General features: G+C 32.8%; 1 protein-coding gene across 1 annotated transcript; it reads right to left on the bottom strand.

Moving 5' to 3' along the window:
• Positions 1 to 587: 587 nt before the first annotated feature.
• LOC134854401 (uncharacterized) lies at positions 588 to 26672 on the bottom strand. The gene is made up of 3 exons (XM_063870638.1): positions 26236 to 26672; positions 1383 to 1567; positions 588 to 854 (listed from the first exon to the last, which is right to left on the bottom strand). The coding sequence occupies exons 1-3, from the start codon at positions 26302 to 26304 to the stop codon at positions 773 to 775; spliced, it is 336 nt and encodes a 111-aa protein (XP_063726708.1). The 5' UTR covers positions 26305 to 26672; the 3' UTR covers positions 588 to 772.
• Between the last annotated feature and the right edge of the window lie 1212 nt (positions 26673 to 27884).

Raw genomic sequence — 27884 nt, forward strand, 5'->3', positions numbered from 1 at the left:
GAAATTGTATGACTAGCATTTTTTTGGTGGAGTCAACAAAAATTTTTTGTGTGCATAAAAAATTTGCGTAAAAAAATTTTTGCGTATATATATAAAAAAATTTTGTTGACGCCATCAAAAAAATGCTAGTCATAAAGTTTTCATATATGGAAATTGTATGACTAGCGTTTTCTTAACAAAAAAATTTCCCTTTTTTATTTATTACGATACACCGAATTTAGGAGCCAAAACAAGAAAAAAGTTCTTCGAAAATTCGGTGACAACATTTTAGCAAAATGTATTAAACTTGTTTGACAAGTATTTTTTGATAGACTTAGTTTATGGAATTGTATGATTAGCATTTTCGGTCTATGGAGGTCAACCCGGGAAATGAGAGCTCGTCTTCCGCAGAAAAAAAAATTGACCGACTGGTATTAATAAGTCAATTTAACGATCTACCAGTGAAAAGATTCTACGACTGTACCTGATTCTCAAAACATTTACTTATTTTCTATACTTTTTCGCATATGTTTTTAGTTGTAACTCAACTAGCGACTACTCAGGCAAAATTAATCCTCATATTCTCAGTTGAACCTGTAGAAAAAAAACCATTGAAACAGTCAATTTGAGAAAAGTAATAGACACTGAAAAACGGCCGATCTATTCGTGAGTATACATATAGCATCCCAAAACAGTTATTTACACACAACCAAACACCTCTTTATTGTCCCTTCACATGAAGAGATTTTATAAGTGAGTTAGTTGTTATTTGACAGTTGTTCTTGATTGTTAATTAATACATGGCAGAGTGGCTCTCATCTGGCTGCAAGTAGCTGGAGGCCAGTTGTCTCTTCAGCTGCAGTCCAGCTGCGTACCTGGAAAACAAGTCAGGTCAATTATGCCTCAGAAAAACATCTAGAAATTCTAGGGTGGCCTCTTTCCTATTTTTTAAAACAATTATCCCGTATAAGTGAATTGCAATACTTATGCATGCAATTATAGCTGAATTTGTGATTTCTTGTGATAACGTATGAAGAAAGAATGTGTTCATAATAGTAGTTGGTTTTTTAACAATAAAAATTTTCGTTGTTTCATTATGACAACTTTAAAATGGTTTTTGAAAAAAGAAATTTATTTTTTTTTGAGGAGGGGGGATGGAAAAAGCTCAAGAATGATTTCGTACACGCGTTTGTTTCTCTAGCTGATTGGAATTTAACATGCTGACTGGAGGCTTATTAAAGAACTAAGAACTATTACTATTCTTAAATACGAATGTAAAATCTTCCACTGGGCTACTGGGCAGCTTTTTTGCCAAATCTTTGAAAAACTCATTTTTTATATTCTAATATGCGTAATAACACTGGGCTAGTAACATCGGAGTAACATAGTGGTATCTTCGATACCTTGGGTCGTTGGGGTTTTTGAGAGCGAAGAAGGGGATCTTGAGTTTCTTGACTGCAGACATTCCGAATCCTCCGTGGAGCTGCTGGGGTCCATTGCGTAGTCTGGACATCATCGGGATCTTCAGTCTCTTCTCCATCTCACCTCCTCCTTCTTCATTTTCGTACAACGAAGGGTGACTGCACACCTGTAAATAATTACGAAGATTTTACTGCACACCTGTAAATAATTACGAAATAATTCACGAATAAATAATTATTTAACCTCTTTCAAAAAAGTTATCTAATTTACTCACTTAAGCTCACGGAGGTTTAAAAGCATAAAATTTATCGCGTGTTAATTAGAAAGAGCGACAAATGGCAACAAAAGACAACTCGCAGCTCAAGACAACTTGCAAACTCTCTAAGTTTTTTAAGAAAATTATAATATGAGGATTTTGGCTCAAGGTTGCCATTAGGCGCGCTACGGCTCTAAGTTCGGTATAAAGTCGTACCCTCACAACTACGGCTGTGAGTTGGCACGACTGCGGCTGTGAGTATATTGCGAGTTGTCTGATAATGCGAGTAGTCTTTAAATGCGAGGTGAAAAAAAATGATCACAGGTGAAATATATATTTTTCAGTTTGAGCTCAGGGCAACTATACTTTTTAGTTGAGTTACAAACATTTTGTCAACAATTGCTAGTTAAAAAAATTACCCCGAGCACAAATATTCCGTCATTTTTTTTGAGAGCAGGAACTACAAGTCTTCTTGTAAAAGGGCAAAACCTGTGTTTCAGTTTTAGTTTTTCCGCTATTAAGGTTGCAAAAAGGCAGTTTTTGCTTCTAGTAACGTTATTAACAAAATACAATTTCCTGCCTAAAATTAAATTGGATTGATTTGATTTACCGTTTTCTTTTTAATTTGAAGAAATAGTTTGTCCATTAATAATAACAAGACTGCTCGTATCAGGGCAAAGACCTGAATGTTCCAACTGCCTTTTAAGATCTATGGAGTAGTAACAGCTTGAAAAAATTAAAGGTAATCAAAAAAAAATTGAGATTTTTTGTAAAAATCCCACACGCCATTCAAAATACAAAGTGATAAATTTCCCTCCATTTAACAAATCAATTAGGGCCAATAAGCTTCCTTCAACCAATTTGGAACAATTTTTAAGACGGATTAAATATCCGCTTACGCGTTAATAGCGCGAAAAATATCGCTCGTTAATTGTCCCAAATTGGCCAAAATGGCAATCTTTAAAACCCTATAACTTCACGAAAAATGATCACAAGTAAAATATCTTTTCAAATTTAAGCTCAAGACAACAATACTTTTTGAATGATGTAAAAAAATTTGCGTCAAAAATAGCTAGTTAAAAAGTCGAAATTGGTCTGAAGAAAAAAAATTCCGAGCTCAAATTTTCCGTTACTTTCGTTACGAAAGTCGGAACAATAACGTTGGTCAAACAGGCAGCTTTCAAATTCCCATTATAAGCCATCGGAATGTTCGTATGTAAAAAGAGCTTTCAGATTATATCCTTGAAAACGTGAACTGGTGACCAATTAAACGCAGTGAAATGGCAGTAGTTTTCGCCAGTTATTAAATAATGATAAATAAAGATAACAAACTGCAATGAGAAAGACTTTTCATACCTTGAAATCTGTGTTGTTTCGAAACTAATTGGAACAATTGAGAATTTAATCCCACTTTCGAAAAAAGTGACTTTCAAATTTTCACTTTTTGAATATCGTTTTTTGATAGAGCTTCCTCACATCATACAATAGGTATTGTTGTCTTGAGCTCAAAATCGAAAAACAAATATTTCACCTGTCATAATTTTGTTAAATTAAAGGGTTTTAAACATTGCCAATTCGGGACAACTAACGCTCCGTATATTTCGCGCTATTACCACGTCACGTAGACGGAGGTTTAATCCGTCCTAGAAATCGATCCTAAATAAATTGAGAATTTCTGTTTTGTGCTTTTAATGGTTTTTTCTATGCGAAATATATCCCTTTTACTTTAAATTGCGTGAGGGGATAACTTCCAACAAAAAAATCTCTAATTTCATTTTTACTTTTTTTTTGAAAATTTCATCTCAATTTTACTTTTAAGAACGCTGCTTCAAAGACCTTAATAGGCAGACTTTTAAAAACAGTCAAAAAAATTTGATCTCAAAAGATATTTTGCCTATTAATCTCAAAATGCAACTGCTTCTGAACGTTACTTTTGCAATTAATTAACTTTAATTTAGCAAATAAATAATAAAATGAAACAACTAATTATGTGACCCCAATTCAATTTACTGGCGTTTTATAAGACAATTGACTCTATCCCAGCTATCAGCTGGAAGTGGGTGGGGGGGGGGGGGGGAGGTAACTGCTAATAGTCAACAATGGCAGATTTGGTTCATTTTTATTTTGATGTGATGACTTAAGTCTTTTTTTTTACTTCCACTTCTAGCTTGTTTTTTATACTTTGAGTTGCTCTTGGCCCCATGAAGACGATATCATTAGATCTAAAATTTGATTTTTAGACCCAAATCAATGCAAAAGCATTTGCTTCTATCAATTCTTTTAAATTGGTTTCTTAACTTCCGTACTTTTTCGTTAAATTGTTTCCCGGTGTTCAGAAACACGTATACATGTATACTGTTCTCTTGGAGGTCTTAAAAAACAAAACAATCATTTTCAACCCAGAACACTAAATATTTTTGTGCTAAATTGAGACTTAATTAATTCACGTTCACTCTATTTGCGTAACTCATTATGGAAAATTGTGGAATGAACGCTAATTCCCCTTCAAATCTTTTCGCCATAATTTTCCAAAAAAAATTGAACTTAACTTTTTTCAAATTGCTGAAAAACCTCAAAAATTGTCTAAAATGGTATTTTGCAAATAGATAACCTATAAAATGTTCAAAAAATTTTTAAACAGCGTCTCCGGTCAAAAAAATGTGCTTTCTGGGTTTCAATTGCTTTACACAGCACGGTAAAAATCTCAAAAACAAACTCAAGTTTTAAATTTAAGAATTTTTTAAATTGTTGTTTTTCATCTTTTAAAAACTTGACACTTTCTATTTACATGTGACACAGTGATCTTTTAATTCAAAAATATATACGAAAATAGTTTCAAAATACTTTCTTGATGATAGTTTGCCTTCATTGACAACTTTGTTCAAAATCAAAATTTTCGAGATTCACTCATAAGTTTTCGTTTCAGTATTATTTGCATAAATAACTGTTTATCTTTTCAAGTTTTAAATTTTGCATCAATAGTTTCAAATACAGCCTTCAATCTAACAAGACTGGGCGTATATCAGGGCATTGCCCTGAATTTTCCGACTGCGCTTCAAGGCCAATTAAATTTTTCAATATTTCTTCAAAATAACACCCCATACGCTGATGTGAGCTACAAAACGATGCATTTAGTGTTTGCCCTGAAGATGAGACCAAAGGGCTTACCTCAACACAGTTTTGAACGCATTAATCCGCCGCCTACTTGTGATATAAGAATCATATTTGCTGCGCGTTAATTATCACAAATTGGCCAATTAAGCAAATTACAACCTCTTCAACTTCACAAATTAGTTTTCGCGTTTGAGCTGCGGATAACTTTATTTTTTAGATGCTATAATTATTTCTGCTCAGTTACAAAGTCGAAATTTGACTGAACAAAAATAACAAATCCATGCATAAACGTTCCGTTTTCTTTGAAAGTCCGAACAATAAAATTACTATAACTGTGAAAGGTAACCGTTTTTCAATTGAAATGGAATGCAGTAACAAGTTATAGTTCAACTTTTTAATGCTTGCAGAAACGTTTCGTTTGTTGGGAAAGGTGTGAGAGTACGAGTGCATATCAAGGATCTGTGTTTATAATGGGTTGCTAAAGGGGGCAGTTTTGGATAAAACGGTAACAAATTGAAGACATAGTTTGAAGAAGAAGGAACAGAAAAAGACTAACTGGAAACGGTACAATAAGTCACATAAAACGTATCATCGAAGAAAATGGAAGCGATTGTTTCAGATTTGGTGGATTGATGTTAGAGATTGCCAAAAAGAATGAGTAATGAAAATCAACAAGAAAGGCAAATTTTTGAAAGTGTATTCCAATATTAATCTAAAATTCTAGTTTCGAAGTTCCAACAAAAAAAATTTCTGGAGAAAACAAAAAAGATTTCATGCAAAAACAAACAAGAAGGGCCGTAATTTAAAAAAACGTGCGTGAAACACCAATCCGAGAGAATAAATCGAATTACTGGCAAAAATGAAAATGGAAAAGATTTCATCGGATGATCGTGTTGGTATGTGGAAGAAGAGATGTTACTCAAAGAATTTTAAAAGTTGGGTGTTTTCTTGGAATTTTTGGAAGCTACGTCAAAAAGCATTACTATCAGAACTCTCTGGAACATTCAAATCGTTAGGATTAGATTGCGAAAATTTGGTGCTAGGGATTTTAGCAGACAGGTTTTTTAGCAGACAGAGAACAATCATAAAGTGTGATAGCTAACTTCAAACGCGGAAATTGGCGATTAGCGACTGCTTGTTCCGCTGCGCTTCAACTCAACACGAGTGTTATTTTGCGCTTAAACTTTTTTTCGCCGCTAATTTTGACTATTGTGTTTTTAAAGTTGATAGTTTTGTTGACAAACCGCGAGAAATTGTCTTAATTGGGAAAGCTTGGCCCCCGACTGAGCCTTGTTGAGTCTGTCAATCAATCACACATCACTTTATTACCTTAGTCTGCTAAAAGACTCATTTTTCACTTTTTATGCTAAAAGATTTGGCTGCTAAACGATCGGTCTCCCGAGTATTTACATTCAACTGATGCGTAAGAATAATTCATTTATTTTAACTTATATTATTATCATGGTTTTTATTAACAGAATTACTTTCACATTGTTTATGTGTGCTTAAAAACATCTCTGAATAATTCACCGTAAGCATGCAATTGTGTGAAATATTAGGGCAAAAACTTTTTATGGCAAATGTTAGATTGGAAAATTTTGTCGTACCGAGCTGTTAAATATACTTTGCTGCATAATACTTGTTTTTTTTGTTGAGGATGGGACAAAACACTATTTGATTTTTGAAATGGTTTTTCATAGAATTGGGAGTTATTTATGTCGGATTATTGCAAATGAAAAATTAATCACTTGTGGTTTCTTCTGCAGATTCTACGTCCAAACTCAAGAAGTCACGAGAATTCATTTTTTTTATTATGGTAACCTTGTATCCTGATGGCCGTAATAAAGCTGTGTTAGCAACGTATGAAAAACTGTGTTAGCAACGTATGCAACGCTTTCAACAGTTTATACCATAAATTGAATTTTTCTCAAAACTTTTTATATTTGAGAAGTTTTAGGTTTGTAGTAGATTTGGTTCAGCCATACATATCGGACTGAGCAGTTCATTTTAATGATAAGCTACCACAAATCAATTTTATTTGAAAATTTTAAGGGCAATAACTTAACTTTTTATACATATCTCGACTTTACAAAATCTTTGTAGCAGCTGACATCCGCACTAGTTACCGCAGTCAGTTTATTCCTTATACACTTGAAAAACACCCTCCCTGTAATTTTGTTTTGACTTTATTAAATCTCAATTCAACAAAACTGCTCGTATCAGCGCGAAACCCTAAACTTTGCGACTGCCTTTTAAGGTCTATGGACGAAAATTTTCAATAAAAAAAACTTGATGAAATTTTCAAAAATATGGAAATTTGCTTAACCTTTTTGTCGAAAGCATCCCCCACACGCTATATTAAGTACCAAGTAATATAGTTCGCAGATAGCAAAATACTAATTAGACCAAATAGCATGCCTGAAACTTTTTAGGACCGATTCCTATTGTATATCCTCTTAATAATAAGCATGATACATATTGCCCGTTAATTCTACTAAAATGGCCAAACTGGCAACCTTTGAACCCCCATAACTTTACAATAATGCAAAAAATTGGTCAGGTTTGAAAAAAAGGTTTTGAGCTAAGGACAACATTATTTTTTGTTTGGTAATAAAAAATTCCATCATTAACTTCCAATTAAAATGTAGAAACTTGTCTGGAGAAAAAACCGTCCCTAGTACGAAGATTCCGTTTCGTTCCGTTCACCAAAAGTGGGAGCAAAAAAAATATTTACAATCGTAACAAGTAGGTTTTACTTTTATTTGGACCTATTTTTTCAAACAAAATCAAAAAATTTTTCAAATCGAGAACTAATTTAGAAGAAAAAATTAACTCAAAAAAGTGATATCAGGCTTGAAAGTGTTTTTGTAAGTCTACCAATTAAATTTATATTTCACATCTCGGGCATGAAACTGAATTGGTAATAATTTTTCCCTTTTTATGGCCCATACATTCAAACGCCTACAAAGTAACATCAAAATTGGAAAAAAAATTGTGAAAATTAATTCGATTAATGTCATCAAAACTAAAAAAAAATGACATCAAAACATTATTAAACATCATTAGCAAAATTATCTACAGGAATGACACTTCAATTGTCTAGAAAATTGCATCAAAACTAGAAAGAAAAACATTTGATAAATTAATTGCAGGAATCGCACTTCAAAAATTTAGAAAATTGCATCAAAACTTAGAAAAAAATGTTAGTAGGAATAATTGCACGCTTGACACTTCAAACCTCTAAAAATTGCATCAAAATAAAAAAAAATGTTTTTTTTTTGTGCTGAAGCTTTTTTTGGATAAAACATTTTATCTAATAAAACTTCTAGAATGAACTTCTAATTTTATACTTTTTGCATCCAAAATATCATTTTCGACATTGAAAAATGCTACTATCAAAGTTCTCATTGTTTTAGTTTTTATGAGAAGAATTTTTAATGCGTGAAGGTCATACTGTGATACAGAGGTTTGAAGAAGTAACCGACTGATTTTACAACCGCATCACTTGAAAGGCTACCAATTTGACAAATTCACCCATGTGGCGGCACCCCTGCCGGAGAATCAAATTGCGTTTTGCCAGATTGTATGGTCATTTAATTTTATGCTTTAAATGCTTTTAGAAGTTGTCTAACATTCTCTTAGAATTTCTCATCCGAAGTAAAATCAAAGACATGCATTGTGTTGCGGTACCTAAACACATTAATAAAATCTTCGTAATCGAATAGATATACATTAGGGCGCTCAACAGTACCGAATAACAACAGTGTCGAATTTGAAAAATTGTTTAACAGTGCCAAAAATTGATGATTTTCATTTTCGGCACTTTTATACTGCTCTCAGAGGGGAGTTCAACAGTGCCGAAGTACAACAGTGCCGAAGTACAACAGTGCCGAAATTAAACTTTTGTTGAACAGTGCCGAAAAAAAGTTGTTCATCAGTGCCAAAAATAAAATTGTTGTTGAACAGTGCCGAAAATCACTTTTTTGGCACTGTTGAAAACTTTTTGTATTTTCGGCACTGTTGTACTGCCCCAATAGACATCTCATATTGCAAGAGTACTGTATGATAATATCAAATTTTGCGAATTAGGGCCAAATCATGAAAAAAAGAAGACCTTTTCAGAATATGGTTCAAAGTGACGCATAGTTTTGTGATGATAACTTCCTGTGACCATAATCACATGATTTTAATGAGTAGTAAAAATTTCTTATAAACCAATTGATAAAACTAGAAAAAATTACGACGAGCGCCCATTTTGGCACTAAGTTTCTCGCTATATCTTTTTATTAAAAAAAAAAACAATTAAAAGTTTACAGCCCAGAACGAAAGCGTGTCTATTTTGGGAGCGAAATGAACAGGCGATCAAGTCGACTCTCAAAAATGAAATCAGGCCGCCCTGAAAGCTTTAGGTTTAGCTTCAATTTCGAAAACGGAAAACTTATTCTTGGACAAATATACTCTATTGCGGTTCGCACTGACAAAGCATTTGAATAGTAATAGCGTATCGTTTTTGTTCTTAATGACGCGTCCCAAGAGAAAAAAAACAATAAAGTAAAAAGTAGCGTTTTGAGAAGGATGGAAATTAGAAATTTACTATTTACTCGCTACTACCATTGGGTGGTTTTATCCTCATCAATCGGAGGCTGAGAGCAAAATGAACTAATTGCTATCAAAAAAAACAATGGTTCATTTTCAATGGATACTTTTTTTCATTGCTTTTTATGGGAGAAGACGAAAATCGATGAAAATAACTGTGATTAATTTCTGCAAGTTGAGTACACAGACATTTTAAGGGATTGAAAAATATCTCGACCATTTTATTGCAAATTTTCTGAAAAACGCTTTTATGAATCTGACTCTCCTTCCTCAGGGATTCGACCCCCTGACTACCCAAAGCCATATTATACTAGCTTTCAGGAGGAGAGCGCGCCAAAAAACCGCAGTTTTCAAGGTCAAAATTGTCCAAAAGATGCCTACCCGCTTCTAAGAAAAGTAAAAAAAAAAATTTACATGGAATTTTTATGGCCTAAAATTTTAACAATATTATCGATTCCCATGTTGACTTCAGACAACAAAATGGAATATAAAACATCGATTATAAGCCATGGTTCTATAAATTTAAAACTGATTATAAACCATTTGAAATCAATAATTTATATGTTGCGAAACTACTTATGTCACAGTTTTTGCTTAAACTTAAAATCTCCAAGGTTCAGTGACTATTTCCGAGTATCAAATATAAGAAGACTTCTCATATCAGAGTGAGGATCTGAATCACACGACAGCCGCCAAGCGCTTTTTTTAAAAAGTTTTCAATCGAATTTTTGATTAATTTTTAACTAATTAACTTCATGTATAATCAACAAAATTTCAAAAAAATTGAAATTTCAAAAAACTTCATTTAAACGAAATTGTTTTTACCACCTGAAAAGTACTAAAGTCCTCGTCTCTAAAAGTTTAAATATATATATATTTTTTGTCTGTGATCAATTTTGTAACGTTTTTGGGTTACTACACTTAAACTGATCTCTAGAAAATCCAAGTTTCCTGAGTTAAAAAACTTTAAAAATTGCAAAGGGGGGTTAATTGAATTGAAGATGACGTTTAAGGAACACGTCCCAGTGGAATTTCGACTTAAATTTGTGGATTTCTTGCAAATCATCAGTGAAAACTCCCCCCTTTGTATTCCGGAGGTGTACAGATTAAAAACCTCCAGCAAATTCGAAGGTTGATGATAATTAAATGAACCCAATTGATAATTTCAAATTCTTAAAAAACTTGCCTTTCAATATCAAAAACTCTCTAATTTATTTGTTTTATACTGCTTTGAGTACTGCAGTCTAGTTGCTTCATTTTCTACTTTTTATAGCATTTTTTTAATTCTTCATCAAGATTACTTATTTTGAGTGAAGTCAAAACATTTCTCGCAAAAGTACTTAGCCAAATGAAACAAATGCGCTACTTTTTTTTTGTTCAGGGATCTAAGTCTGTTTAGGTCTATTGTGACCTGCTATTTGGCAATGTTTACCTCTGAAATTTTGCGCGTTTTCATATTACAACCAAGTTCGGCTCAACATACTAGTCACATATTCTGGAGCTGAATTGAAAAATCTAAGTGGTATTTCTTTTGTAATTCGGCACTTAAACTGTTTTAATAGTCTCAGTGATGGAAGCTTATGGCTATATTTCAAAGATACATTCATACATTCCCCTTGAAAAAAATCATTCTGGAGTCATGAAAAAATATGCCCTCTGTTGGACTCAGATAAAAGCAGACAATTTGTCGATTTCTTTCTTACCTTTCACTAATTTCCTTCCATGGAGCCTGAAAGGTATAAATCAAAAATACCGTTTTCAAGTGAAAAATGACGTAGTTTTTGAGAGTTTCAATTTTGATTTTGTCTACAACTTGTTTTTAACAAGCATTTGAAGAGTCACTCGACAAGCTAAACGCCTTTGACGGTCTTCCCAAGTGTATATGTTTGCATATACTTGGAAACTAATTTATTAAAAAATAAGCGATTATAATTTTAATATTGTCAATGTGAGAAGCTAATTAAAGAATCAAAGCAAAATAACTGAATTTCAAAGCCAACCTTATAAACAGTGTTTATAACCAAAGACAGTAATAATAGAGTTTAGAATGGCTTTCACATCTCACAGAAAAATTGCACTTTCAAAAAATGCCCGAGCTGAACGCCAGCTCTGAAGCAGTGATGTGTTTTATGCAGTTATTTTGGAACAAAGCTAACATCTTCCCACAAAGCAGTTTGCAGGGGTCTGACGGAGTTTAACTTGAATAGAATTAATAGCTTTTTTTGTGGTTTTTAGCTAGACGGAACATCTATTCCCATAAACAAAATTGAGTTTTTAGCATGCAAGAAAACTTAGAAATGTACGAGGACTCATCATCAAACCTTTTTTGAGTTCAAAAAATCATCAAATAATTTTTGATTTTGAGCATTTGGACTACGCTATTTCCAATGAATTTTATTTCGACTCTTCAGATAGTTTGCAAACTGAACGTTCTTTGAAACAAACAAGTCGCAAATACTTATTTCAGTATTTAAAAAGCGGATCAGTATATTAAACATGCATGTGCAAAAGTTTCATTGAATTTACCCGATGGCGCTACTTGCAATTAAACTCAACAAAAAATCAAAAATTAACTAGAAAAGTTTTTGTCAAAAATTTTGCACTCAGGATTGTCCATTGTTACATCAATTCTTTTTTCCAACACTACATGTATTTATCGGGGCTTCAATTTTGCTTCAAAAAACGTTTTTTTTTCATCAAAATTAGAAATTTTGCGGGAGCCAAAAATTATCATTTGCTATGTAACTAAAATAAGGTATGCCAAATTGTATTCAGAAAAGCTTAAAGATTTTGAAAACTTTTTCTACAATGAGTCAAATAAAAAATCAAGGTGTTTTTCAAGGTGTCCTAATTTATTGAAAACAAAATTAATCGAAATTTGAAACATTGGCAATGGGCAACAAAAGTAGCCAGTTGCACCATAAGTCAAACCTGTTTTAACGAATAACTAAAAGCGTAGAATGTTTTCTTGATTGTTTTGGGTTACAGCTAAATCTTAAAGAAAATTCAACAGTCGCAACATAAATGAAATCTGATTTAACGAATAACTTTAAAATAGTTTTTGAAAAAGCGTAGAATATTTTCTTGATTGTTTTGGGTTACAGTTAAATCTTAGAAAAAAATTGAACAGTTGCAACATAAATGAAATCTGATTTAACGAATCACTTCAGAACACTTTCAGAAAAACGTGGAATTTTTCTTGATTGTTTTGTGCTAAAATTAATTTGGAAAAAAAATTCAACAGTTGCAACATGATTTAACAACCTGATTTAACTAATCACTTTAAAACACTTTAAAAAACGTGGCAATTTTCTTGAAATTTTGAGCTAAAAATAACTCAATAGAAAACTTCAAAAGCCAACCAAAGTTCAACTTCGTTGTATGTTTCAGTTAACTAGCTTAATAATTGACCAATTATGGAGCAATTAAATTTCTTAATTCTTCTTAACTCAAACTTCTTAACAGTCTCAATAAAAAATTTCAACAGCCGACCAAAGTTCAACTTCCTTGTATGTATCAGTTGACTAGCTTAATAATTGACCAATTATAAAGCAATTAAACTTCTTAGTTCTTCTTAACTCAAACTTCTTAACAGCCTCAATAGAAAATTTCTACAGCCGACCAAATTTCAACTTCCTTTTATGTTTCAGTTGACCATCTTAATAATTGACCAATTATAAAGCAATTAAACTTCTTTTTTCTTCTTAACTCAAACTTCTTAACAGCCTCAATAGAAAATTTCAACAGCCGACCAAAAATCAACTTCCTTGTTTGGGGACCGACTTTTTACCAGAAAAGTTATAATAAGGACCTTTTACCAGACTAGATAAACAAATTTGATTGACAGATGCAATGACGCCGTTTAGTCTGGTTAGAGACAAAGATTTCAACAAAGTTCTCATCAAAGTTTTGTTTGTTCTAGCCGCTTCCTTTTCAAATGTTCACCTAATTTTAACTTATACTAATTTAGTTATTGCATTGTGGTCTGGTAAAAGGTCGGTCTGGTAAAAGACTTAGCCCCTCCTTGTATGTTTCAGTTGACTAGCTTAATAATTGACGAATTTTAAAGCAATTTAACTTCTTAATTCTTCTTGAATCAAATAAACTCCTCAAACTTCTCAATTTAAAAACTTAACAACGCTTTTTAGAGTATTTTTTGCAGATATATTCTCAAACAAGACTGCTAGTATCAGCGGAAAGCCCTAAAGGTTTGAATGCCATTTGATTTCGTAAATTACATGTGCGGGATAACTCCCCGCGTTTAAATTATAAAACATGCATTTTGCACAGACTTAGACCGACTCGTATAAAAGGAGTAGTTTAACAGAATTGTTGCAGGTTTCTGTAGTTGTGTGGATACCCGGCTGGGCCCATGCAGATCAAAAATCAATCGCCCGAGGAACCAAAGTTTTGTTAATTTGGCTTAAATAAAAAAAACCACCTCGCCGAGCCTATATATTCCTCATTTTCTTCAAAAATTGGAACAATGAAGTCAATTAGATGATACCTATCCGAAAAATAGTTTCTTTGCTAAGTTTTGTAGAAACTAAATTTATCCAATTTGAAAACTGCGCCAAAAAATTGGTAGTGGAATAAAGTTTAGTGGTAACATTTTTTTAAAAATTTTGGTAGCTCAGTTATAAAATCTGTTCAAGCAGCGCTCGAATAATTCAAATTACAAGAGAGTTCAATTTTTATTTATAAAAATGCTTTCCCGCAAGATTCTGACTCTCGTACTGCCCTAAAGGTCCCTTTTTGGTCCTATTTTACGGTATCTACTTTCATTTGAGCACACTCAAAAGTTGACTTCGAGACAAATCAAATTTGCAGAAAAAGCAAAAAAAGCAAAGTTTGTAAATAAAAAATATATATTTTCCAAATCCAGTCTAGCTAAGTCCTTGATAAACGATAGTACATGATTTTGTAGTGAAAACACATTCAAATTACAAAATATGCCCCAAAATTGATAGTTGGATCAGAAGACAACACTTTGAAAATAGTCAAAACGAATGGCGTAAGTAAAAGTAGATCGGAAATTTTTTTTTACAAAATTGTCCTCACGCAGAAAACTGACCCACTTGCTGCACAAACGATTCCAATTCTATTCCAATTTTATGAGATCTACTTTAATTTGACGGCCTTTAAAATTTTTCGATATGAGTAGTTGGCCTTTATATAAAATAAACTTGCTAGGAAAGCGCAAAAAAGGGACCTTTTAGAAATCAGTTTTTCCAAAATATAGTCTAATTAGGGTGCGCTAATTCATTTTAATAGAGCAGTGAAAAATTATATTGCACTTTTTCTTAATTGGCGGCTCTTTTTTTCATAGCAATTTAACTGCAATAAAACCTCGCCTATCGAATTGATTTACGATTTGTCCACAAAATTGATATATGCTTGAAGATGGAATATTTAATCTACGCTGGTATGTTGCTGGCCCAGAGAAGACAGGGTATAAAATGAGACAGAGCGAACAGTGAAAAGGGCATGAAACCGGGGGCGGATTAGAGCGGGAAGCGGACGCCCCCTTCTCAGGGATTCGACCCCCTGCCGACCCAAAGGGTCCCCCTTTGTACTATTTTGAGATATCCATTTTTGGCTGACGGAACCTAAAAATTTGCTAAAGACGCCTTCGGCGCGAATATATACTAATTTTGAGGGGGAGCGCGCGCCGAAGAAATGCGATTTCTTAGTCAACATTTTTCAAAAAGTGTCTCAAAATTCCTTTTTTACCCTGTTTTTCCAAAATTTTGAAAGCGGTGCCCCCCCCCTCGAGGAAATCCTAGATCCGCCCCTGCATGAATTCTAATTTGAATTCTAATTTGATCAAATTCTGAAAAAAAGCAAAATGAAAAAACCTCCTTCCATCCCACATTATTAAAACAGCTACTACACAAAAATATCTATAAGTAAATCTCCCGTTTCCAAGGTGTCCGTTTTAAATGAGTTAATTAAAAACCTAATTGAAAATAAAAAATGAGTTTTCAAAAAGAACTCGAGATTATTTTTGAGTAATTATTCTTTTCAGGTGCCATAGCACTGAGGCGTGAAAAAGCGATCATACCAATGCCATTGTTTTTTTCTTCTAAACATCCGAAAAAAATTAACAAACTCAATTCCATTCCTTCTTGAAATAAGCTTGCAAAATGATTTCCCTGTAATATAGAAGGAACCGGGAAGAGTTGAAAACAGAAAGATAAAAACTGAAGCCCAATTTTCAAAATCCCGGTTCACTGATCAAAAAATTCATGTGCGTCCAGTTGCGATTACGTCATATTATAATTTACAATATACCAATTTATAAATATGCTGAAAAAGGAATTTTTAATCAAACTGTTGTAATTTCCATGTACATTTTTGGCAGTAATTCCATCTGTTTCATTTAAATAATTCACTCGTCGAGAGAAATGATAATCCCCCTTTGTGGCGACTAGTTTTTGCTATCATGATTACAATTTATCTTGAGAAGCACCTTCTCAAACAGAAACCTACAGCTTCTGGTATTTGTATTTCATAGAATTTAAATTGCTGATTAAAACTGAAAACGACGAGAACGCTTCCTGATTCTCGGTATGGTACAATACATAAATATCAAATAGTAAAGATAGTAATCTTACCTGGTCAACAAAAAACGAATACCAACTGATGACGAATTTCTTAAAATATTTTCTTTTCATGATGCAGTTTTCTTCTGCCCTTTTGACAAAGTTGGCCAATTAGCTTGCTTGTAAACAAAAATTGTGCATCATGACACCCCCCCCCCCTCAAAATAGTTACGCTAAAATTTTAGAAAAACATAATTTGAGATCAAGATTTGCAGCTTTTTTTACTGAGAGTTTAGGGGCCTAGAAAATTGCATCAATAAACCTAAATACCTAAGAAAACTTTGACAATCACATCTCGAAAGAATTTGATACTAACATTTGGCACAATTCGTTCTAAAAAAGAGGCTGCGCTGTACATAGCACAAATGCTTCAATCACAGTTTTTTTTGCCACAAAAACTTTCAAAAAAGAACATTTTGATCGCTTTCCTGATTAGCTAGCTACAAGAATAATTTTTCAACTTATTGTAATAACAAGGAAGAAGGAAAACTGGACCTGATTTATTCAATTAAATACAGTTTAGTTAACCTGACATTGTAACTTGACCTAAAAATGACAACATTAGAAAATTACATCAGGGTTTGCAGCAAATCTTTAAAGCTTTTTTCCCAAGACATTTTTTTAATTGTCCCGACTTTCGGTAAATTGACAGAATATCTATACTCGGAGTCAGTTTTGTTTTACCAGACAAATTTCACTTTTCAACAAGCTGTTTTTGAACGAACTTTTGTCCTGAGCTCACACATAAGAAAATATTTTTTAACCTCTGATCATTTTTTTGTAGAGTGACGGGTATTTAAAGATTGGCAATTGGGCCGAATTGGGCAATTAACGCCCGATATATTTCGTGCTTTCAATGCAAAAGAGGAGATATAATCTGTCTAGAAGTCGTTCCGAATTGAATTGATTCAAGCTGTTTGTTGTTTGTTTTTCTAGTACTTTGGGTAAAGTAGTAATCAATGAAGCAGTACTTGGTGAAAAATGAAGACACTTAAAAAAAGTTGGTTCCATTTCCGAATTTTGTAAACTCTTCCCTACACGCAATGAAAACATTTCGCTCACATCAAACCATTAAAAAGACCAAACCGCATACCTCAATTCAAGCTGGAACAAATTCTAAGACCGAAAAGACTGCTCGTAATACAGAAAGATGTCTTGAACTTTCCGACGATACTTAAGGACCAATTAAAAAACTTTGATTAAAAAATTATCGAAAATTACGTTTTCATCCATTTTTTATTAATTTTACTCCCCAGAATCTGATGTGAGCTACAAATGGACAGAATAGCTACTTAAGTGACTGTACTGAACATCAGATCAAATGTTGTCCAACAATTCAATTTGCAATGAAATAATCCATCAGTTACGCGTGTTTTAAGAACGCAACATATCACGAGTCAAGCGTCCGAAGTTGGCCAGTGTAACAAATATCAAACCCCCATAACTTAATAAAAAATGATCACAGTTTACATTCGAGCTCAAGATAACAAGGTTTTTCAGTAGTTTTGAGACGTTTCCGTCAAAAATAATTAATTAAAGAGACTAAAATTGACTGAAAAAAAAAGTTTTCCTGTTTGCTTCGAAAATTGGAACGATAAATCTCCGCTAACGCGACCAACATCGCAAAATATTTTGTGTGTCATTTGTCTGCAAAAGAATGCTTTTTGGCTGATACAAAAAAAATCCGTCAAGACTTGCAAGTTAAGAAGCCAAAACTTGCCTGGAGAAAAAAACTGCTCCAAGCACAAATATTTCGTCAATTTTTTCAAACATCGGAGCAATAGTTTAAGAACTTGTCGCGGATTCACCTGTTTGTTTGTGTTATCGGCATTTGTTAGCTGAAATTACGGTTAATTAGTAGAACATTTAAGCGTAACTTTAGACATTCGTTAATGAACTTCTCGATTTTGTTAATTCGTTACTCAATGAATTGTGCTAAGCTATTTTTTCTTCTTTTCAATTCAGATTTCATCAAGTCTGCTTTTTGAAACTCGTAGACCAGCTAAAAGATTAGCGAAAGATTTTGTTTAACATTGAAAAAAAAACGATGAATTTTATAATGTCCATAATTATAAATTAAGGGTTACTCATCCTTTCTAAATCTCACTAGAAGGATAAAAGGAAAAAAGAAAATGTTATTTTTTTCAAACGCGAATGCCTCAAAATTAATTTATGTTCTTTTTAGTATTTAGAATACAACTCTTTACTTTTTTTGTATACTTTAGTGTTAGAGAGAAAACATTCAGCCCGTAGGCTAAGAACTTCAGCAGATAAGATAACAAAAAAAAAGATTGTTAAAACATTTTGTATACACAATTGTTAGGCCTGTGAAAAAAAAACTTGCAACGTTTTTTGTGAACGTCAAGCTATTTTTTGGTAGTTTAAAAGGCGTCCATCGTTTTAGTTTAATATTGTTGCTGGACTTGTCATTGGATTCCAGAGAGAAGGTTACTTGTTTTCAAACTCTGATCTCATTTTTAGCAACATCTTAATTGTCTGTTTGAGCAGCTCCTGATTATTTCAATTAACAAACTTACAAAACACCTACCGAATGCACGGGCAGTTTTTTTTTGCGGGTTCAGCAACATGCTTTGTTTTCGACCATTTTTACGCTGCGATGCCTTAGCTTTTTTCCCACAACATTATGTGTTGTCATTTCCGTTTATGTGTTTTGACAACTTTAAAAATTTGTATCAGGATTTCATAGATAAGCATAGACAAGTTTTTCCGTCAATAAAAAGCCAACTTTTGTCTTAAAACTCCAAAACAAACAATTTACGAAACAAAAACATTGAAATTTTTTCTGGCGAACTTTCTAATTATACGTAATTAGCGGTTCAAAAATACTTGGGAGATAATTAAAAATCAACTTTGACGAATCATGTCATATAGCTGCAGACGTGTTGTATGTGGGGTTCAGATATATATTAACAAAACTTCTAATTGTTAGCAAAAAACTAACACCATAAGGTTATTGTTTTTTTTAAAGTAAACTCATATGACGAAACAAGTTTTTTGGCCTACAAGTTTCCGGTATTGTAGTCTGCGATAGTGGACAATTTTTACGCTGCTTATAATTGTTGAAAAATAAAATAGCAAAAAAAAACATTTATAACAAAACTTCAAATTGTTAGCAAAAAACTAACACCATAAGGTTATTGTTTTTTTTTAAAGTAAACTCATATGACAAAACAAGTTTTTTGGCCTACGAGTTTCCGTTACTGTAGTCCGTGATAGTGGATAATTTTTACGCTGCTTATAATTTTTGAAGATTTTTGCTTATATCTTGTAACATTCGTAGAGCCTATTTTTGTGAAAACTTGTAATGTTTTAAGAGAAAATTTCTCAGATAGCGTCAACCTGGGTTGTAACGCCAAAACATCTCTCCTTGTGCGCCTTTTTTGAATCCACCTGATTTTGCTCAAATTTCATTCACTGGTAACTAATACTTTTTTTTGCTAGCAAAAACTTAAAATATGGTTTCAATTTTTTTGTGATAATCGTTCAACTGGTGTTCCGCCCGCCCGAATCAACCTGAAGCAACTATCGAGTAGTTATTACGGCTTCTGTCCGATTTCAACTTTCTCATAGAAAGCTCACATGGGGTTAAAAACTGATATTAGACGTTAGTTCTTAGTCTTAGCTCTGAATCCAGAAAAAAAATTCCAAAAATGTTCTCTGTCTGCTGAATAATTTTTCCACCTGTTTCTGTTTTTCTGAAAACTATTTGCTTTTATTGTTCCGACTTTCGATACGAAAGTAATGGAATATTTGTGCTCGGGGTGGGTTTTTTTTTCTTCAGACAAATTTCGACTTTTTAACTAGCCATTTTTGACGGAATTTTTAAATATCATTCAAAAGGTATTGTTGTCCTGAGCTTAAATTTGAAAAGATATTTTACCTGTGATCATTTGTCGTAAAGTTATGAGGGTTTAAAGATTGTCATTTTGGCCATTTTGACCAATTTGGGACAATTAACGCGCGATATAATTCGCGCTATCAACTCGTAAGCGGAGATTTAATCCGTCTTATAAATCGTTCCAAATTAGTTGAACGAAGCTTATTTGCCATAATTGATTTGTTATAATGAACAAAATCTCTCTTTTTGTACTTTATGTGGCGTGTGGGGGAATGATTTTCATTAAAAAAATTCAAGTTTTAGAAAAAAAAATTTCATTTTATTTTATTTAATTTAATTTTTTTATGTTATTACTGCTGCTCCATAAACCTTAAAAGGCAGTCGGAACATTCAGGGGTTCGCCCTGATACGAGCAGTCTTGTTCATTTTCAAACTGTATTCGTTGTAAAAATTGTTTATGATCCAAGACTAAGGCAGATTTTTCGATCTTAACAAACTATCGAAAACTTGGGACAGCTGTGGTACAATCCAATAGTCAGCGAAACAAGAAAATTTTTTGAAAATACTTTCCAAGAAGGTTCTCTTCCAATGGAGAAACTCATAGAAACAAGACTGCTCGCAAAACCCTCAAAATTTTGACATCTTTTTAAAGTACGGGATCTAGTTTTTGGCTATATATGAAACTTTTCAGAAAAAAGTACATACAATTTTTTTTGTAAATCAACCCACTCTCAAAATCTGTTAACAAATGATAAATTAGGGCTTTTATTAGGCAGTAGTTGGACCACTTAGCTAGCCTCAAATCAATTTGGAATGATTTAGGTGCAGAATTAATAAGCTGATAATAGACAATTACTTTTGCCTTATAACTCAAATTATAAATTGTTGTTCTTAAAACATCTAAAAACTTGAAAATTGGTCAGGATAGAAGTTATATTCTTCAGTTAATTGAAGGTTTCCTTAAAAAATAATCCTACACGAATACAAAGAGTTGTCAATTTCTTCAAAAGTGGAGCGAAACATTGAAGTTTGCCTTAAAAAATAATCCTACGAGAGCACAAAAGCTCATCAATTTCTTCAAAATTGGAGCAAAAGTAGTAAAATCTAAGACAAGGAAAGCTGCAGTTGCAGCCATTTTTATGAGCTTTTCTGAGCGTGAATATTTTTAGTTCTCTAGTTTTGCAAGTTCTATTTCCATTGAAACCTGTCGCAAATTTTCATTACATACTCTGTTGTAAGTGATTATCGCAGACAGAAAAATTGTGCTTTCATTACGATAAACAATCAATGCCAACATTTTCTAATTTTAAGAACACTGCTTGTAAACTTTTGGCTTCTTTGCTACAAGTTTGCCCTTGGCTCTGCTCGGCAAAATGTATGCTCTGTGTGATGTATAAGAAGAGTTCGTAAAATCAATTTGAATGAGACATTTTTTGTTCCAATTTTCGAAGAAAGTGACAATTTATTGGTGCTCTGTGTCGTTTTATTTTGAGGTTTTATTTTGGAGGTAACATTTTTATTACCGTTGAGCAAAACTTTCTGAAATACATTTTTCAAAATGGTTTAATTGAGACAGAACGAATCTGAGAACTTTGGAAAATTTCAAAAAATTTTGAAAAATTTTGTCGCTTTCAGCTCTACAAAACACTTCAACGACCCTATATTCGCTTTAGATTGAAAGCCTCCTTCTGCCCCCACCCATTCTAATTGCGCCACTGGCTTTATAACAGAATTGACTTTGACGCGTAATGATGTTTGCTTAACTTCAGAGCTTTATTGATAAACTTTTGTGGTTAAGGACGTCAAACTGTGATTTGTTGCGTTTTTCAAATGCTGTTTAATCTTAAGAAACTGGGGCTTCCTAGGATTTTTTGACCAGTACATATTGATTACTTGACTTTCAAGCTCCTATTTTTTGATGGATTGTTTTTGTTTTGTAGGTCTATGTCAAACAACAGTTAAAAGCAAGCGTCATGTTGTTTGTCGGATCAAAGAATGAATTTGCAATTTAGAAAATTGCAATCGATATGTTTTTTCAAGCTCTCTTTTTGTTGATTTTTCACAAGCACCTAATAGCAAGTCAAGTCAGTCAAAATCGATATTGTGCTTGGAGAGAAAAAAGAACTTGAGAGAAAAACTCCCTTTTGAAACCGGATAATAAAATAAGAAAAAAAACAATTGACAAGAGCTGAGATTACAGTTTGCGATATATATCCTCGCAATCCCGATGGAAAAGCAATAATAACACCCTATTTGAATCAGATCTGAAAAATCTGAAAGGATGCTTACAAATTTGATAGATCAAAGTATCAATTTTAATTGTTTGGTAATTTTACACTGAATTATAAAAAAAGACAATTGCGAAAAAATTTAAAAAGACTCGCTTATGTTTGTTTTCAATGTAATTGTTTTCCGAGAAAATGTTTCAATCTATTTTTGTTTTGTTTTCACAAACTTAACAAAAAGACTAAATGCAACCGCAAACAGAACAGACATCGCAATACTCATTCTATTTTTTGGTAGGGCAAGGTTGCATTTTAAAAAAATCAAAAAAATCGAGTTTTTTTAATTTAATTGAGCTAAAGAAGACAAGCAAAATTGTGTTTCGAGCTCTCTTGACATCCGAAAAAAAATTAACTTTAGACATGAATAATCTGCGTCGCTTTTGGCAAATTATTCTAAAATCTAACTATCGATTTTTATGCACAAACATTCCACCAAAGTTGGAGAAAGTCGTTATTGCAGGAGCGGGAATGTTGAACTTGAATTAATAATGGGTGTTGAGTTTATAAGTCGTCGTCCTTTTTTCCCAGCAGAAACATAAACACCGCTTGTGAAACCCAATATCTACTTTGAATTGCTGCCCATGCGACTCTAAATATCAATTGCTCTTACACCAATCAAATAGAACTCATTATGCAATTTCTAATCAGAGTCTCAATGTCTACTTACATATTCATGAAGTGTTTTCTAGGGCGAATTAATGATCACACATTCAGATCAGAAAGGGAATGCTCCGTTTTGAATTAGGAAACCCCTCCCACTTTTGTATACAACGAGGGGTGAACAGCCTAAATAATAAGGCTACAGGCGGGGGTTCTGTAACCCAAAGCAGGGTCTAGGACAACAAGCCGACGGGACTTCAAGCCGAAGGGACTTCAAGCCGAAATTAAAACTTTACAAGCACCCCAAAACGCTATTTTATCATCTGTAAAACGTTGCTTTTCTAAAATTTTGGCAAGTTTAGTCCATAATAAGCGTTATTCATGACAATGCACCACTTGTGATTCGCATCCGTTTATAACATCAGCCGGTTTTTGAAATGCATAAATTATAAACATCAAAAATGCCTTCAACCATGTTTTACATTTCAACTTTCCGAAACATCATTTGGAGGCTTAATTTATATCCAAACGCCAATAACTAGTGAAGAAAGATCATAAAATTCAGAAATTCTTCAAAAAAGTTTTCAAATTATTCATATTTCACGACTTTATAAGGAAATATTCGGCTTGAAGTCCCTAATTTTACAATTCGGCTTGAAGTCCCGTCGGCTTGATGTCCGGCACCCCCCAAAGCAATGAAAAAATTCTAAATTAAATTTAAAAGTTCAAACTTCTCAAACATTGGCAAAGCTGATTGCGTTACTTGTTTCTGGGTGAAAAACCCGGACACAGGTTCAACTTTAAATAATTTAATTGAGGTGATTGATTATTGTTCACGCTTTACCGCTTAAAGACCACAAGACCATGTTCTGTAAAAAAAATTCAGGATTATTTCTTCTAACATAAGTTCAAAGCTGGGACATACTTAGGAGAAATCCTCCCTCCCCATCGATGAAAACATTTATTTGGTACAACTTAACATTATTTAATTAAATCATATTTTGGGGTTTTTATTTCTTTTTTTTTTCAGTTTTTTTTTACCCAGTAATGCAAAAACTCAGTGTAGCTCGACCTTAACAAAGGTTTCAAATTTTCTTAAAACAATTGATTCAATTGTTTTTTTTTTCACTGTTTACACCTTGACCATGAACGAAATGCGAATAGAAAGCGTTTACTAAGAATTAGTCCAAAAGGCCGAAATAGCAAGCTTCAAATTTGCTTCAAAATTTTTCTATATTTGAATTTTTGGTATCATGAATTTTTCAAAACAGTTTCCAAATTGCAATCAACAACTTTTTTTTCAGATGGTTAACATTTATTAACAGAGCCATTTTGATATATTAATTTTATGAATGCTTTTTCATGAAAATCTGCTGTCCGTTGTCGAATTGGGAAGTTCTCCTTCTTGTCTTTTTCAAATGTCTGCTTGAAAATCTTTGCATTTAGAACAAAAAAAAACACTTAATCTCAATTTTTCTATATATAGGTTAAAATCTCATCGGAAGCGTATTACCAAACCGATGCAGAAAAAGTCTGATTTTTTTAACGATGTTAATTATTCGCTCAAAAACAATGGTGAAAAGACCAGCAATCACCAAACTTTTTGTACATAAATTCGAAGATAATTTAATGCTTGGTAATTTTATTATTAAGGGTAGATAACTGTGCTAACTCGATAATTTTTATCACTCTTATAATTAATAGAATCAGTAAAAACGTAGAAAATATATAAAAATGTATTAGAAAGATTTATTTTCATGATTTTCTTTTAAAATTTAAATCAATTTATGTTAGGGTTTAGTGGGTGTTTATTGTACTTTAGTTTATCCATTCCTAATTCAGATTTTTATGAAAACAATTTATTTGATAAACATTGAACAATGTTTGAATTTATTTGTTGTGTATAAATTTTATCAAGGAAAAAATCATTTTTTCTTACAATCAAGCGGAAATAGACCTGGAAAATTCATTGGCTCACTTCATTGTTCCGACTTTTTTTCGAATAAAATGACGCAAAATTTGTGCTCGGGGTGAATTTTTTAATCCGTTGGACGATTTTCGACTTCTATTCTACCATTTTTTGATGGAATTTTTAAATATCATTCAAAAGATATTCTTGTACGAGTTCAGATTTAAAAAGTTATTTCAACTGTAAAAGTTTTTCAGAAGTTTTTACGGATTTAAAAATTGTCAATTTGGCCAAAATCGTTTCAATTTGAATTGGGGCGGCTATTTGGTCTGTGCATTACTTTTTCATATGCGAATTAAATCATTGTTCTGACTTTTCTAGAAAGTGACGAAAAATATATGCGGTTTTTTTCTTCGGTTTTTCTTCTTCAGACCAAATTAAATATTTTGGAAGAAGTTTCTTGATGAAATCTGAAAACGATTGTTGTCCCACGCTCAGATTTATTAATATTTGTTAACTGTGATGGCTCTTTAAAAAGTTATGTTTGTTTAAATTTTGTCATTTTAGCCAATTTGGGATAAAATATTGCGCAATTTTTTTTCGTGCTATCAACAAATAAGTGGAGATTTAATCCGTCTCAAAAATCGTTTCAAATTGAATTTAGGCATGCTATGTGGTGCGTTTAAAACTTCATTATATGCAAAATATATCCCTTTGTACATTACAGAGCGTGTCGGGAGATGATTTTGAAAAATAAAAAATCTCAAACATTTTTTCATTTTTTTGAGACTTTTTTTCCATTTTTTTAAAATTGAACACTCCGTCGTCCTTAACACATTCAGTCGCAACGCTTAAGGCTTTTTTCGGATACGAGCAGTTTTGTTCAAATATATCGTCATGACTAAGATTGAAGCGTGATGCAAATCATATGTTGGAATCATGGATTTGTACGAACTAAATTGAAATTGGTTACCACGCAGGGCTTTCTCCTTCATTTGTATGCGATGAGGCTTTGCAAAAAAAATTATCAACCTCAGAGCCTATTTTTGGTAGATAGTTTATGAAGCGTCCAAAAACAAATCAGTTGAAAAATTTTCTTCAAAAGGATTGACTTTGTGCAGATTCTAGAATTTTCAAAATTAATCTTTTTTTCTTCATTTTTCTAACGAGTAAACAAGCTCTTCTACAAAAAAAAGGAAAAAAAAACAAATAGATTTCCCAAAAGCAATGATGCGGTGAATCACATAGGACCCTAAATCGCTATTGGACTGAATTGGCTTTTGAAATAGTTTTGGCAAGCATACTCTCAACGCACATTTTATGCAGTCAAAAAGACGACGACTTGAAAAACGACTTTTAACATGACGGGTAGTACAAACGTTCTAGCTCAAATTGGGGCTTGAAGTTCAAAATGTTTCTCAGCAGTTCGCTAAAAACTTTGATTCATTGAGATAATTGCTGAAATAATTGAAAAAAAAATGATCTGAGCAAAATAATTAATTATCATCACTTATCTATTAAACTATCAAAAAACAAGGATGAATAATTTTTAATTAGTGCTTATTTATATTAATAATCATATTTAACTAGTAGTAATAATGTTGACTTACCAAGGTGAGAAGGAGGGAAATGCTGAGAAGAAGAGAAAAAGCTGCGTTTGCCGACTGCATTATGGACATCGAAACTATAGGCGAAGATCTAATTAAAAACAAAGTCTCAATTCAGATTGGAGACTTCAAATTCACTTTTTCACGCTCTGCGGATGAGTGTGGATTAGGATGTTATTTTATTGGTATTGCAATGTGGTTGGGTTTTGTTGATTGCTCAATTTTCTCAGCTCAGACCCGCGGTGTTTTAGCGTGGATTGAATAAAAGTATGGTGTTGATTAATGTTTGTTGTTTTGCCGGGAGAAGTTGCTGCTGTTTTTGCTGCTAAGTGGTCAACAACTGGAGAAAAATCTATCTGGTATATAAATTAACAGAGTGGGAACTTCTTTATTGGACTTGGGATAGCTGCAGGTTATCGGGTGTTTTTATCGCTATTTGTCCCTTTCTTTCCAATAGAAATGCGCCTCAAGCTGTACTGAACTGTGATTTGCCTAAAAAGGCGACCTTTGATTTCTACTCTGGAGTGAAAAAAATGTATTTATTATTTTTTTCATTATACTTTTTTTATCTCAGATTATTCTTATGATCACGTGTCATTCCATCGAACTACAAGTGTAGAACATGACCTTAAAAAATGTAGACGAAAAATTTTCTTAAAAACTAGAAATCCACCCCTTCTCGGGCGGAATCTAGACCGACGCCAGGGGAGTCGATGCAAAATAGATTTGATCACAAGGCAGCCGGTTATTATGCAAGTATCACATTAATTGTCGACAGCGGTCATTGTTTGAAGTTTGAATATATATGGAGTAATTGTCTATGATAGTAGAAACAAAGTTTTAGTGTCTAGAAATATAAAGCAGGCATATCTGAAAAAAATACCGCAAGCAACAAAACTTAAAGTATGACACGAAGAAAAAAAACAGCGATTAGTTAATCTTCCTAAAATTGGCCGTTAAACAACTTAGCCGTTTGTAGGAACAAAATTATCCATCTACTTAGTAGGTATATTTTGCCAGGTGCTTCTGCGGCAAGCTGTGAAGTTATATTAATGTTGTTGACTCTAAATGGATTCATGAATTTTCTGACAAGAATAAACATCTGAACTATCGGTTCGAATCCACGGCTTGAACTGTTTAGAAGTAGCTAGATCTCCAAAAGTCAACAATTGCCTCAAAACAGACAGTCCACTTTTTGGTGTCAAACCTGGCTATCCTTCATGAAGAGTTTCATTTTTTAAAAATTGGGACGTATGCACGAAGTAATTCCTGATATTGTCGGAGAGTCCAGTTTTCTTGGTGACAATTTTATAAAATGCACATTAAGCAATGACGTTGTTTAATTATACTGTTCATTTGCATTCAGTATAATTTAGTGGCATTTCAATTTGTTGCATTTTGGTTCCCGACACTGAACGGGATTGTGCAAGTCGATAAAAAAAACGTGAAAGTCTGACAAAAAAAAACAAAAAAAAAACATTTTTGTTTTTCATTCACCGAAAAACTTATATATTTTTAAACTTGGTTTCAGATTCGACCATATTTTAACATGTCTCCTATCCAAAAAAGGCTGCACTTTTCCTCGGGACTGTTATTCTGAACAAAACTATGCAGCGTTTTGACGTTAGTCAATTGAAGTTTTAGTTTTTTTA

Source organism: Symsagittifera roscoffensis, chromosome 9 (assembly GCF_963678635.1).
Source record: "Symsagittifera roscoffensis chromosome 9, txSymRosc1.1, whole genome shotgun sequence".
In the NCBI taxonomy this organism is placed as follows: domain Eukaryota; kingdom Metazoa; phylum Xenacoelomorpha; order Acoela; family Convolutidae; genus Symsagittifera; species Symsagittifera roscoffensis.